Below are 15678 nucleotides of genomic sequence, written 5' to 3' on the forward strand. Positions count from 1 at the left end.
CTGGATCTTGCTTAGCCCCACAGCACAGCACCCACTCCCATGGCTAACACTGTATCTCTTTCTCTTTTTATTTTTATTTTTTTAGTTGTAGATGGACACATTATATTTTATTTATTTATTTTTATATTGTGCTGGTGCTCAAACCCAGTGCCTCTCATGTGCTAAGTACATGCTCTACTGCTGAGCTATAGCCCCCCAATCCCTACTCTCTCTCTCTCTCTCTCTCTCTCTCTCTCTCTCTCTCTCTCTCTCTCTCTCTCTCAATCTATCTCCATCTCTCTCAGTGTGTGTGTCTCTCTGTGTGTGTGTCTGTGTGTGTGTGTGTATTTTTCATTGATCTGAAAATTACTCTGTCAAAGTCCTTATTTTGTCTTTCAAGGTTGTAGTCTCAGCACCATGGACAGTGCCATGTCCTGGCAACAATGAAATTACTTCACAGAGCACTGAGTAGTGAAGCCAGAATTGAAAGCTAGGCAGGTGGCTCGAAAGGTTGTACTGCTAACCACTATTCTACATTGTATTCAGCATTTAATAAGTATTTATCTAAATAAGTCAATAAAATCATGGCTATTCTTAACTCAGCAATATTAAATCAACAATGACACTGGGTTGAGTAAATGCTCACGCATAAGTATAGGACTGAGAGTTAAATCTCTCAAGCATAAATATAGTTTATTTTTTAATGAAAATCTTCATAAAATACAACATAATAATACAACATCAATCATCTTTTTATCAAAATGTAGTACTCTTATGTCTGGTGAGAAAATTAGTTGAAGCATATCCTTGAACCTTGCTGTAGAAGGTCCAAAACAGCATACTTAAATTAGAACCTGCTAACTTAGTACCATGTTAAAAGTTACAACAGCTAATTTACTAGGTAAATTTATCAAATTGTGACCAATATTGTTCTGTTTTTCCTCAATTACATAGGCACCTTTTAATCAAGGATGAACAACTGCCTAAAGACACATGTTGAGAAAGGATTGTGCAGAGTATATTGCATTTTAATTAGTACCTCCTCCACTATGAAGTGGAGATATGCAACACTTTTCTGGTTAAAATTTAGTCACAGAATTTACAAGTTTGATACAAAATTAAAAGTAATTTCTTTTTGTCCCATTTAACACGAAAATCCTTCTATAGCATCCCTAATTGATGATTATCTAGGTTTTGCATAAAAGTTCTGGTGAGGGATTCATGAGAAGTTCACTGAGAAGTTCATGTTGTTTTAGGGAATCCTTTTTGTATGACTTACATTCTACAGTCCATATTTTCCCTCTGGAGCAAAATAGTACAATATTATTTTCTGGTTATCATTTTAGTCTTACAATAGAAAATATTAGAGCTGAAAGAGCCTTAATAGTATAATAAAATGTATCATTTTACAAAAAAGAAAAGGAAAAGAAAATTAAAAGGAAATTGAAATCTAAAGTAGTCACACAGGTTATACAGTCAGATATTAGCAGAGTTGTTACTAAAATTCTTCCTGACGTTTTCCCTGAATCAGATGTTTTTATTTATTATATTTTTTATTAGCATATTAGTCTCCTACAGCATGAGTAATGTAACTTAAACTAATAACTGTTTCTTGTTAAACTCTTATCTGGTCAAAATTAAGTGACTAAGTACCTTTTGCTAGACATTTAAAAGTATGATATTAAAAGGAAAAAAATATTGTTCATTTGCAATATCTAATAATCCCCAAATCTCAGAGGTTTAACATTCATTCACACTGTATGCTCACTGAGTTGTTAAGGATGCTTGATTTATTCTGCATTTTTTCAGCTAGACCCAAGCACCCACAGTAACTACCAAACAAAGAACTTTTATAAACATTTTCCTTGGTCAAAGCAAAGCACACAATCAGTAGGAGCAGAGAAGTAGAATCCTCTCATGTGTCTGGAAAAACAATAGATCCTCCAATTTCTTCTTCTGCTAATCACTCTACTAATAAAAAAAGAGTGTCTCTTATTTTAAAAAATAATAAACCAAGTCTTTGGGAAATATCATCCCAAGATGCTTCCCATCAGAAGCACACCAATGATGTCTCTGGAGAAAAAAAATAAAACAGGAAGAGAGAAGATAACATGAGTATCATATCACTTGTTCTTTGTTTATGTGTTTCTTTATTTTAGGCATAAGTCAGTGAAAATGGTAATTGTTAGTCCCTCTGAAAAACAGAAGAGCAATTGCATAAGATTTAGATTCTTAGATATTTGTCTATTTAATTGTCAAAATGGCTGGTGAAAGTGCTTTGGAAAAGATTTATGAATATTCCTTCTTTATCATTTAATATTTTCAAATGCAGCTATAATCAGGTCTCCTCCCAGTATGAAACCCTCAGTGTTATAGCAGCTTCATCTTTGCACAACTACAGAGATAAATTGAAGCACTTCATTCAATGCAGAGATATCTAACACTAAGAGTCAAGAAAGAAAACACCTCCACAGTTGCAAATGATATAGTTTCTGACAGGCACTTATGAGTTAAAGCAGCTATACAAAGGTAAGAGGTAAATTCACTAGAACAAATTGCACATCGAACAAACTGCAATGTTGTTCAAACTGCTGCACATAATCACACTGCAACTCATGAACTATTTCCTTTGCAAAATTTCTTCTCTAAAATAGACTTTTTTTCATAATAATTTCTCTTTATTAACTAGAGCAAAATCAAAAGAAAATACCTCTTTTTGAGTGGGTGACATGTAGTATGCAAATACTTTCTTTAACTGAATCTAGAGTCTTGCCAATGATTTCCGTATTTTTATCTCCTAAGATTAAAAAGAAAACAAATGCCCTTTATATACATTAAATCCCTTTTATCTAAAGAGTGTGAACAAAAGGGAAGATGTCTTTGCTTCTCACATCATTACCATTTTGAACTGTTGTGTCAGATTTTCCTTTTTTTTTCAAATTATGAATACTGTTGTCAAGACAGTCTAAACAAAAATGGAAAAATATATTTAAAGTGACATTTAAATATTTTTCTTTAATTATTTTGTGCTTTTTATGATTTGAAATACTACTTTGAATAAAACGATGAAAAACTCTCAAATATATTATCTATTTATTAATTTACAGAAACAGTGACTATAAAAATAAGTGTGAATTTTAGTTTGCTGTCCATTGGAGAATATTATCCATTTGCCAGTGACTATAATTATTATTTTGAAACTATTTAGACTACACTTTACCCATTGAGGGTATGTTATCATATATGCTCAAAACAAACCCATTTGTATGAGACAGATGATATATAAGCGTGAGTAACAATGTTCAAGGAAAAATTTACTGGGGTGCTTCAGGAAATATCTAGCATGATTTTCTCTCTTCTGAAATAGCAATTGTGATTAAGAACAGCTAATGACAACAATCACAGAAGCCTTCTAATTACTATATTCGTGGCTTACTGCAAATATTATATGGGTGACTTTGGTAAGTGGTAGCAGCAGTCATCAAGGTGTTGACTTTGAAGATATATTAACTAATACAGAATATGTGTAGACACAGTAAATGGGTATTGTTTTAAGAGAGATGGTCCATAAATGCTATTAGTCTCTCCCCTTTCAAACTATGATTTTTCAAACCCTGCATTGAATTCTGTAGGGTACAAGAAATCCCAGAATCTCATGGTTTTATTTAGCACAGGAATTAAAAATAATCAAGATGTTTGGAAATTTGCACACCAAGCAGGCTATTACAATGATTCATGGTATCAGAGACCTATTCCTATAATAACAGTACCTACTTTATAGGGTTGTCAGGATTAAATGAGTAAACATATAGAATGTCAAGTCTTTAGCCGAGTGCTTGGAGCAAAACATATCCTCAATAAATATTTGCTATAGTTATTGTATATTATTCACACAAGGTACATGAGGAGCTAACAAACAGGAAAATATATGAAGGTTAAATAGCACCAGAAAAATAGGCCACTCTTGACTTATAGGGACAAGGTGTGAATAAACATTTACAAGATTATATTCATTTTCACATTATTGAAAAACCCACTTCTGTTTATCTGTTAAGAATTGAGTTCAAAATGTCATATATCCCTGACAACATTTAATGATAGTGCCAAAGCACAAAATATAATGTAGAGTACTTATTTTCCCCTAAGCACTAGATTACCATGATTTTTGTAGTTTTCATATTAAAAAAGCAAATAAGAAAACAGAATTAAATCTAAGAATAAACAGATTTTTCTTCTCCCATTTCAAAAGGCAGGTGCACAGGCTAGAAATTTCCAGCTCAAGCTATCATCAGTCACATTGCTTCTGAGCATTAGCGTACATAACTTTCACATTATCTGGCAGAACCACTGTGCTATTGGAGTACCTCACAGCCAGGTGAAATCACCTCTCTTTGTATCTTGAGATATCTATCTTTTCTATTTTAATGTGTCCAAATACACATAAATAATAGTGACTCTACAAAAACAAAATCAGATTAGACAGTGGTTGCTTTTTAATTGCAATGATTATGATGAGGCACCAAAGGAAATCACGTGAAGAAGAAACACAAATGGGCCAGATATGATTTGTAAAGAGGTTCCTTCGTTCCTGGAATTACTTTTTCAAATACTGGGCAATTTAGTGTATACAGGAGCTAGTTTTATGTATCAGATTTCACTGATGAAAATTATAGCTTGTTTTTGCTGAGTCAAAAACGTACTTACCTCTGGTCAAGTAATGCCTCACTGTATTAGCAAAACTTCTGTCTTATGAATGTGTACATGTAACAGTATATAAGTAGAAATTAACTCATCAAATAATTAGGATAATGATTTTAATTGGGCATGGTAGCATCTCTAGATAGAACTCTATATATCTAGGAAAAGATTACATCCTACTCTGGTTTTATGAATGAGGCAAGGCAGAAACAAAGAATATAAATAAAACAATTTCTTACCAGAATAAAATGATCCTAACATTTCCTTTCTTCCAGAAAGCTCTTGCAGATTTTCCCCAATCAGGATAGGGTTTGTCCTGCAACATCATATCAGTGACCTGAAACAATGATAGGAACTTGTTTAACACTTTCAGAAATCACAATCTGAATATTCAGCCCATAATTTACATTCTAGTGAGGTAGAATATGTACATATTTTAACATTAGGATATGTGAAGAGATAAAAATTAGAATATATTTCATTAAATTAAAAATTTTAATACCTTTTTTGACTTTACATCCTGAATGAGCACATATAAGGTCATTCAGCATGTCAAATATTGAGACCATTTTTTCACAAGTCAATTAAAATTACCTTTGATATAAATCACCTTTAAATATCAATATCTCCACAAAAACAAACATATATAACAAAGAAAACTCTACATTCTTTTTAAACTTGTCTAAATTAGAAACTTCAAAATCCAAATACTTCCTGATGTGCCTAGATTTTTAGCTATACTATTAGTCAAAATATTATCTTCTCTTTTTCTCTTCCTTTTTATCATATAATTGTATATGCAGTACAGTGTTTAATATTCAGTTTGATGCTATGTTTATTCTAATTAGCTAGCATTCTCCCATCCACAATTTTATGCCTTCTTCCAAAAATATACCTCCTTTCTTCCCACATGCAGAGACGGTGCCCATCCTCTGAGGTCTACGTCAAGTCCTGTTACCATCATGATATCTTCACTTTTCTCTGCTGACAGACACATGCAGTTCTTGATACACACTTCTCATGTCATATATCATGTTCCATCTTCTATTTTATTTACTTATGTGCATATTTTTTCTCTCTCTACTACACTTTAAAATCTCTAAAGATGATTTAACTTTATCTCCTTTCTAATGTCTATCGAGAATTTTATATAATAGAATTAAGCATTTACTCAAAGAAGAAATGACAAAATGAATTAGGATATAAATGCTTGTTTGTAAAGACCTATTAACAAAGTAAATTGCTCATTAGCCAAATCACATATTAATCGTTTCTGCAAATGCCCAATATATCATAAACAGGTAACCTATTATGAAAGTATTTTAAAAGTCTTATGTCAGTGGAAGGTGAACTTTCTTCTTTTTTTAAAAAGAAAAATGAAAATATGTTTGTCTATGCATACACACACACACACACACACACACACACACACTACTCTCCTTTTCCTATAGAATTTGTCCTCCCTTCAAGAAATGAAAACCTTATTTCATTAGCTGTGATTTCTATTAATAATGTTCAAATTCAAACACACAAAAAGATTCAAAATTAAGAAAACTGCACTGGGTAGGGTAGCATATGCTTATAACCCAAGCAACTCAGGATACAGAGGCAGGGAGATTGCAAGTTGAGGTCAGCCTTGGGAACTTAGTGAGATCTTATCTCAAAATAAAAATAAAATGGGTGGAAGATTTAGCTGAATGGTGTAGTAACCCTGGTTAAATTCCCAGACACACACACACACACACACACACACACACACACACACACACACACACACACACCAGAATGGGGAAAAAAAAGAAAGAAAGAAAAACTCATACAAAATTAGGTATACTCTATTGAGTAATGAAGAATTTTCATTACCCATTAAAGCATACTTTTCTCTTGCCCTTAAAGTCTTAGCATTGCATGTAATTGAAGCTTCCAACAAATGGCCTTGAAAGAAGAGAGATTTAATCACTCATGACAGAAGATTGTGAGTCAATGGGGAATCTTTCTGGATCAGTGACCTTTGGATAGTACTGAGTTTCTCATTGCTACTCAAGCAAGCCCATCTTATTGTGCCACACAGTGTCCAAAAAATTGTCCCTTGAAAATATTCACTGGAATGCCAATACCCGCCATGTTCTCCTAAGAAGCAATCAGAATAGTGGCTAAGAAGCCCAGTTTCCAGGAAAGACTTCAGCTTGATTCTTATTTATTTTCTTTCTCAATGTCAATTCTAAGAACAGAGTTCCCAACATTCTCTCTGTTGATGAGAACTAAAGTTAGTTCACTGTAATTCTCTGAGCAACAATGCAGATTTATGTCAGTTCTGCCTAATAGTCCTCTAGTAATTTTACTTGATGCTTCATTATTGAATCTGAAAACATTCAAGAATCACAGATGGTTTTAATATAAACTCTCAGTTAATTTTGTTTGTAAATTGTTTTGATAAATATTAAATGCAACTAATATTAATAATTTAAAAAGAAAAAAACACTTGCTTTACTTGTTTTTAAAATAATCTAGTTTATGCATTATTTTCTTTATCTATAATTTCTTCTTGATTCTTTAAAATTATAGTATTTCATTTTCTCACTCAGATTAATGCCCATGGATTGTATTTTCCTCCTAAAGTGATTCATGATATTTATCAAAATAAGAAAAGGAAGACAATAGAATAAAGATTAACCATGAGTCCAGTGAACTATATTATTACTGGAAAGTAAATAAAGATGAAAGTAGAGAAATTTAAATCTTATACATTTGGGGGGCATAAAAGAGTCTTATAACTTCCCTTGAGGAAAGAATTGTTATCCTTTCAAATACAACAATTTCAGCCACTGCTTTTTTATAACCTTGGACAAAAGTTCTTGTGTCAAATATTTTACTAAAACCTCAAGGTTAAGTAAATAAATACTTAATAAATATTTCATGTTTGACCAAATTTGTTAAAGATTTAATGCATTCTGTTCAGCAATATTTATTCTATTCCTGAAAGAGTTTGCATGATAATAAATATTTTCAGGGAACAAAATGATTACTGGGTAGGTTTTATTCCGTTTTCAGTGTTTTCTCCAGGGCACTTTCTGGGAAGTACTTATCATACTTTCTAGAAGGAGGCAATCTGCTGCTGTATGACCAATTATTACAGCAGCATGTTTTGTGAAAATGACATCAAGGATAAAGCATTTTCTCAGGAAAATGGCAAGACAGGGCCAAGACTCATTCTTTCTGATGGCAGGCAGCTGATCTTTTTCACCCCAGCTCCAACTCTTTATTTTAAGTCATATCATAAGATCAATGTCAGGTCACTTGCAGCTAAATTGGCAGTTACAGAGACAGTCATTAAGGGATGCATTCAATAAAGGAAAATCCAATTACCTTCTGCATTAGAGAAATCAAATTAATTTCTTATGTTGGTCAAGGACAATCTTTGTGGGAAAAGATGCAGGAAAGAGAGGCTGAAGGCGATTTTAAAAAGGTTGCTGTGTGGTATAAATACAACACAAACCTGTCGATGCTTCTCCCAAAGGGAGATATTAGAATGTGAAATTGCAGGTCTTTCTTTCTATGAAAAGAGAAATTTGTTTCACTGGTTGAATCTCACCATCCTTCCCTTCCCCGCTCCTGTCTGCTCATAGCACAGAGCCTCACTGTGGCACTTACCACATCACGCTTTGTTAGGCGGTCTTTCTCAGCATATAAGCTCTTTTAGGGGATTGATATTGCTCAGTCTGAGCAAGAAAATCCATTTTGAGGTTTAAAAGTCAGTAAAGGATTGTAAAAACAATTTATCTCTACAGGCACCTAATTGAAATCTTTGCTCCTCTGTGAGGCGGGCCTGAAAGATGCTGTGGCGACAGTGACAGTGTGAAAACAGCACTGGTGACAGACATGCCTTCCATTCACCATAGAACTTCATGGATTACCAACTCTTAGGGGTGTGCTCTCCCTGTTAATTGTCGCAGCAACTCTAAGTCATTATTTTCCAACCTTCACCAATGAAGAGAGAGAAGCCAGTGAGATTATGTAATAGCAAAGTTACAAACCTAATGAACTGTTCTGTGTACCATTTGCCAGCCTGGGTTCTAATACAAGCTTCTTCATCTCCCCAGCTTTTGATTTAAGGCAAGATAATTAACCTCTTTGTACCTCAAGTTCTAATTCTCCATCTGGGAGCATGCAGTATTATTAGCAGGAGTTATATTTCTGCTTCCTCTTCCTCTGTATTCTTCCCCTCTACCATTCTCTTTTATTTATTGTATTATTTTCCTATTAACTTTTTGACTCTTTGAATATATCTCTGTTTTATTTATCATCTTTAAATGATCTCTTCTCCCCTTATCTATAATAGATGAGCAAATAAAAATACGTTTTTGTACCATATGTCATTGCTATATTGTTAGGGTTTAGGAGTATTCTACATCGCATATTTCTTTTCACATTAGTCCTACAATTAAATTGTTTCAATGATCTTTCCCAATACTTCAGCAAGAGTTTGTTTTAGTGCCTGAACTTCATTCCTAATACATTCTTCAGGAAAGTGTATGAGAAAAATGTTGCCATCAGCCAAATTGTTTATTTTTTCTACAGTTGACCAGTCGGTAGGCTGAATACAAAATTATTGGGCTCACACATTTGCCCTTAGGAATTTCAGGCATTGCTTCACAGTTTTAAGATTGAGTGATGCCAGGAAGAAACTAGAAATTGGTATTATTATTATTATTTTCCATATTTAATGGTGATTTTCTTATCTTGCTTGGATACCCAATTTTTTTAAATTTTGAGTATAATAATTTTGCTAAGTTTATTGATTCCTCTGTTATTTTTCTGGGCATGATTTTCCCTTTTATGATAAAGGGAAAAAAAATCACCTTTTTCTGGTGATTAAAAATTTCTTTTATTCTTATAAGTCTTTCTAGAATCCTATTAGTAACAATTATTCTTCTATTTTATTATTGTAGTTCTATAATTTAGGGACAATAACTATGCCTTTGCTGGTTTTCTCTGTCTTCTATATCTACCTTCTTTTTACCTTTAATTTTGCTCATTCAGTCCTGACCCATATTATGGATTTTGAGGTATACATCAATTAACATTTGTGAAAATTCCATTTTGACTATTATTTTCTCAGGTTTTTTTTTCATTTCCACATTTTTTTTCACTGAGCCTACCATCTCTTGTTTTATCTTCCCACACCATAATATCTGGGAACATTTTTTAAAAACTTATAAAGACAATTATTTCACTAATAGTTTTCTAAGTCAAGGGGATGTCTTGGGTCACCCTTTTCCTTCACTCTGTGGGAACATTTTTTTTGGTGGAGGATTTTTCAGCCACTGTTGAATTTCCCTGTTATTTTCTTCTTCTTTTTATTCCTAGTAATGAAATCCTTACATTGCTTCTTTGGGGACTGATTGCCATTGAATGATGTCAGTTTTTCCTGGACTTGCTCTCTGCAAGAGGTTCATGTTGAGGGGTAGCAAGGCCCATTTTCATCTAGCACACCCCCTCCTCAGCACACCCCAGCACCTACCTGGGAGAACTATCCTCTGCCAACATTGCCTTTGATGGGCACGCAACATGTCTCCTCTTAGCACTGCCTTGACATGTGGTTGACTGTATTTGGCAACCTCCCATAATGGATTGTGCTTAAGAGAGATGTCATTGAGTCTCACTTGAAAGGTAAGACTAGTGTTCTTTTTTTTTTCATGTTGTACTAGGTTTTATTTCAAAATTACATGTTCAATATCATTGATGTCTTATGGATTCATTTGTCAGTATCACTCTGTTCCCTTTTAATTGTTACACTTGTATAAAACGTTGTATTATCACAGATAATATGTCTGCAATCATTAATCTTTTATTTTCAATTTGCTTGGAGTTTTTCCAGTTTACTTAAAATCTCATTTTAATTTAAGAAACAAATTTCCAAAAAATTATCATTATACATAAGCTTCTGATTGATAATTTTAAACAGTACAATAGAATTTTATTTTAAAATAGGGAGTTTTTAATAGTTGAATGAAGGAAAACCAAGAACAAGAATAATGATGACATCTTGTAAGACTAGTGTTCTTTATTCTTGTTCTTGGTTTTCTTTCATTCAACTATCAAAAACTCCCTATTTTAAAACAAAATTCTATAGTACTGTTTAAAATTATCAATCAGAAGCTTATGTATAATGATAATTTTTTGGCAATTTTGAGGTAATACCACCAAAATAATTATTACACCTCTGCAATGCTTTTCTACTTTTTAATTTAGCTATATATTTTTTAATGTCTTCTCCTAATATGACTTTTTTTTCCAAATTTAAAATATGAGATCCTGTAGGAATTTGAACATAGGCCATTTCAGTTTTTTGGAGAGAGAATTTTAAAGGAAAGCTTCGTTACATATTCAGCTTATGTGGTCACATAAACATTTAGTTAGTTTATCTGGCAGCACACAAATAAAAATAAAAAGTAGCTAGTAAATGGAATGCTAAGAGTTCTATAATACCATTTAGTAGGTGGAGTGTTCATCTCATCTCATAAAGATAGTAGACAAAACAAGAGATGGCAGACCCAAGAAAGAAACGCAGAGAGAAAACTAGAGAAATAATGATCAAATTGGAATTTCCACAAATGTTAATTGGCATACTCTAGTGGCCCCAGGTTGGTAGTGTCTCCCATCTCTTGAAAACTGCAGAAAAATATGGTACCAGGTGTACACAATTTTTACAGACGTCTATAATTATCTTTTAAATGTTTGGGGAATGATCTTGGAGTGTTATCATTGTGAATGTTTTCTTTTAGTTTCTTATCCACCTTAGAAAATTGAGATAATTAGTGAATTATTGTTCCGTCACAAAATATTCTCTTCCTGATTCTGTTGCTGACACTTTTATCTGAATTTCATTGAGGTTGTTGTTGTTTTATTGGTACACATCAATTTTAGAAAAAACTCTTTAGATAAAATTACAAGGTAATATTTGTAAGCATGTAAAGAAAATTAAAACCAAACTTTCAATATCAAAGAACTCATATTTTGGCACATACTTTGAAATTTCTTATGGTGGCTAATTCAGAAATAGGATGGGAAGTTACAGGAATCCCTTTAATTTGTAAGAGCAGACCTTATGTGTAAGGACTTTTGCTGCCCAAAGATGATGATTCAGGAAATATTTATTTATAATAGTTAAAACCAACATCAAATGAGAGCATCTTCACACACCCAGGCCAAGAGGAAAGACAGCATATCATTATGAATAACATGAGCACTGACCATAAGCTACATACCATTGGTCACAAACCAGGAAATTTGCCTAACTGGAGAGGAGGAAAGGTGGAGAGCAGGGCTCCAATATTTTTTTAAATTGTGATTTTACTTCCCTGCTTCTAAGTATGTAGACATGAAGTCTGCATTTAAACTATCTCTCAAAATTCCTTCCAACACCATCATAACTGTAGCACAGAGACTAAATGCTTTTGGGGGGCAGGGGATATCTGATTGCTTACAACTTCTAAGCCTCGTTTCTCTTTCTTCCCCTTCTAACCACATCTGGGAAAGCTGATAAGGAAACTTTGAGGCTTCTTTCTTTGGCACCAACAGGAAATTCATACCATACATAGAAACTTCTTTCTAGATGTCTCCCCATATGCACCATAAAAATTCCATACCTTTTTGTCTCTTGAGCCATGTTCAGACCTGCATGGAAGCTATTGTGCTGAGCAAAGAATTTTCTGATTTCCTATTGGTATAGTGTGACATCATTTGTCTCAACACCCAAACAAAATTTGGGCATGGGTCTATCTTGTTTATATGGAGTGGCTGCAACAATAACAAACCCAACATTGACATCTCAAATACAGTTTTTTTTGCAATTTGTTTTGCTGTCTAGTTGGGGATCCCAGATTTTTATAGGGATAGTGGCATCTTTTGATAACATATTCTCATCACTAAATGGCAGTTAAAGAGACCTCACATAAATTGAGATATTTCTAAAAGATTGTGTTAAGGAAACGTCAATGTAATCCTGAAATTCCAGCCCCATGCATAAAACACTGCTAATATTTAAATCCTTCCTACAAAATATAGAGGAAGTAAAAGATCCTAATTCTGGCTAAATCAACCCTGAATAAAATGGGAAATTCTATAAAATGCAAGAGATCTTAAGTAGAAGAATTAACCCTGAAAATGCTCCATTACTGCAAGGATTTTATCTATTTTGTTCACACTCGATCCCCATTATCTAGTGGAGAATCTAGTACTTATAGGATGTCAGTAAATATCTATTGACTGACTGACTGAATAAATGAATAAATAAATAAATAGATGGACTATATGAATAAAAGGGAATCAAGAGAAGCACGAAATGCAAAGTAGATAAGTGGGGAAGGCTTGGACAAATGGCACTCTCCAAGGAGCTCCTTTACTGTCCCCATTTAATGTCTCCTTGGCAATTACTGAAGGGATGATGGTTATGGAGGTGGTAGTAGTGATTGTATTACTGACAGTGGTACATGTACAATAGAGCATTCATTTTCCTCCTGACCTCGTTCCTTCTATGCCTGGAATGGAGATGTTAAGGTGTCAAAAGAAGTATATACAATCTTTCTTGACTGCTAGCAAAATAAAGAAACCAAATATGTCTTTGAACAAGAGGGATATCAAGCCTAAGAGACATGGCTACTTACATTATCCAACTGAACAATGTATCTCTTTGATTGTGAATTATTTATAGAAGAACTAAATAAGGATATGTATTAATCATAAATTTTTTAAAAAGTAGTATGCTTCTGTATGCATTATTTGCAGTGTCATTGTATTGTACAACTCAGGAGGGAGATGGTGAGTTATGGTGAATGTGGCCTCTGGGATTGTACAGTGCTCAGTCTGTGCATCTATATGTGATGGCTCTGTTTTGTATTTTTCTATGCACCCACTTATTTTGCCTTTTGTTCTGCCCTCCCAGATCCCACCACACACACCACACCACATACAAACATGCATATATGATCATTCTTATACAACAGCACTTCCAGCTGAGACAAAGAAAAACCCAAGGTCTAACCAGAAAGAATTACGCATACTCACTGAGAAACATTAGCTGAGTATGCAATTAAGTAAATGGAAACCATGGATTAAAGTTTCCTAAATTACCCAGTGATGCCTTGAATGAATTGCTACAAGAGTATCGGAAAATCACTGGCAAACATCTACTAGTGAGCATTAAACCTGGAATGTATTCTACAGCTTTTCAGAAGCACAACCAGGATTTCATAAGGCATGAATATTAATGTACTTGCTTATTATCTCCAATGATAACCTGCACTGCTTTTGTGATGTATTGCACCTTATTGCTAGATCCCTACTGATTTACAATGCATCATGGACTGTTTTATTATTAACTAAGGAAATTGGGCATGTCTCAGAATATAGAATCATTTAGAGAAAGACACCTGAATCACCTGAACACCGAAATATACACAATCAAAAAGTTCTGCAGAGTTTCAAACAGTGTGTTAACAAATACAAAATAAATATGATGTGCTCCAGTGCAATTTGCTTTCTACCACACTGAATTATAATTTAGAATGAATTGGAAAAAAATGAGAATGACTACTGGTTTGCTGAGAAAAAGCAAGCAGAAAAAAAAAATTTATGGCATCTTTTGACATGTTATTCCCCATTGTGGTATAAATTATAAAACAACAATAGCCCAATGTTACATAGTTGGGCATTTATTTTTGTTTTTTTCCTGAAAGAAGGAATACTTTTCAGTATACACACCTGCTCTGTTTTGTTAACATATATTGAAAAGATAATTACACAAAAGACACTATCATATGATGGCTTTCTAACTTAATATATGAATAGAAGGCCAACTGGAAGAAAAGTAAAGGGTGTTTTCAGACATGTAATCATGAGAAGAAATATTCAAGATGGAGCCCTTGGGACAGAAAAAAAGAGCAAACATCTCTTCAATGGGAAAATAATTATTTTTAGGATGCCCAGCATTCCAGTTTTCTAAATGAAATGCCTAACACATGCTACCCCTAATGATAGTGTCCAGAACCCTAACTCAGTCTCCCAGGCCCAGCACTTGGTACCCTTCCATACTGCTTATATAATTATCATTTATCAGGATGGTTCAGCCTGCTCTACAGGGTAAAGAATCCAAAACTGTGGGCCAGTGTGGGAGGAGAAGTTCAACTGATTTGATATTCCTAAAGTCAAAAATGGTAAGTCCAAAAAGACTGGTAAGTCAACCATCTGACATAACCACAACGACTTTGGAATTTGAGAAATTATAAAGTAAGGCAATGACGAAGTAACATGGTCTCTAAGTTTAAGGAAGCATTGTTTCTGTTTTATGACAGTTGAAGACAGGTGTACCTGTGTCACAATGACATAGTAGCAAGCTTAGAAAATAAAAAATTATAACCTGGAAGCATATTTTTGTAAAAAGAAATAACTTGTATCAACATTTAGTGTCTGAAAATAAAACCAGCTATTTGTATTTTTTTTTTTTTTTGCATTTTAAGTAAAAGTGAAATGTTGGGTTTTAGGGCATATTTTAAAAATTACACCAAATAAAAGTGCTTTAATCAAGCTTTTTGTTGTTGTTGTTGCTCTGTTGTTTAGTTACTATATCAGTGATAGCTAAAAATTCAAGATGTTTTCACTAGAATTATTAAGTTTGATATATATATATATATAATATCATACATATGCACGTTATAAAAAATAGGAATAGATAGAAAGCAAGTTTGTACAGCCTCCCTTGTCCTTGGGAACAAAAGGCCCTTATTGTACTTGTCCCCAGTCATTATCCTCCCTACCTTCATCAAAGGAAACCACTAATCTAAATGTTGTATTTACTATTCCTGTTCCTTTGTTTTCCACTGTGGTTTTACCCCATCTCGCTGTATCTATAAATGAAATAAAATAAGTTGTTTAGATATATATTTTTGGCATGTTTGTAGTTAAGCAGAATAATATAGTATCATTTTCCTGCACCTGGTTTTT

General features: G+C 33.4%; 1 protein-coding gene across 4 annotated transcripts in view; it reads right to left on the reverse strand.

Annotated features, from left to right (window-relative positions):
• Nucleotides 1-15678, reverse strand: part of Tmem117 (transmembrane protein 117) — a 453899-nt gene that overhangs the window by 142969 nt on the left and 295252 nt on the right. For all 4 annotated transcript variants that reach the window (XM_078014851.1, XM_078014852.1, XM_040280778.2 and 1 more), the window contains one exon: nt 4917-5014. In XM_078014851.1, the coding sequence (XP_077870977.1) occupies nt 4917-5014 (98 nt within the window). The remainder of the gene's footprint in view (nt 1-4916; nt 5015-15678) is intronic.

Source organism: Ictidomys tridecemlineatus, chromosome 6 (genome assembly GCF_052094955.1).
Source record: "Ictidomys tridecemlineatus isolate mIctTri1 chromosome 6, mIctTri1.hap1, whole genome shotgun sequence".
Taxonomy (NCBI): domain Eukaryota; kingdom Metazoa; phylum Chordata; class Mammalia; order Rodentia; family Sciuridae; genus Ictidomys; species Ictidomys tridecemlineatus.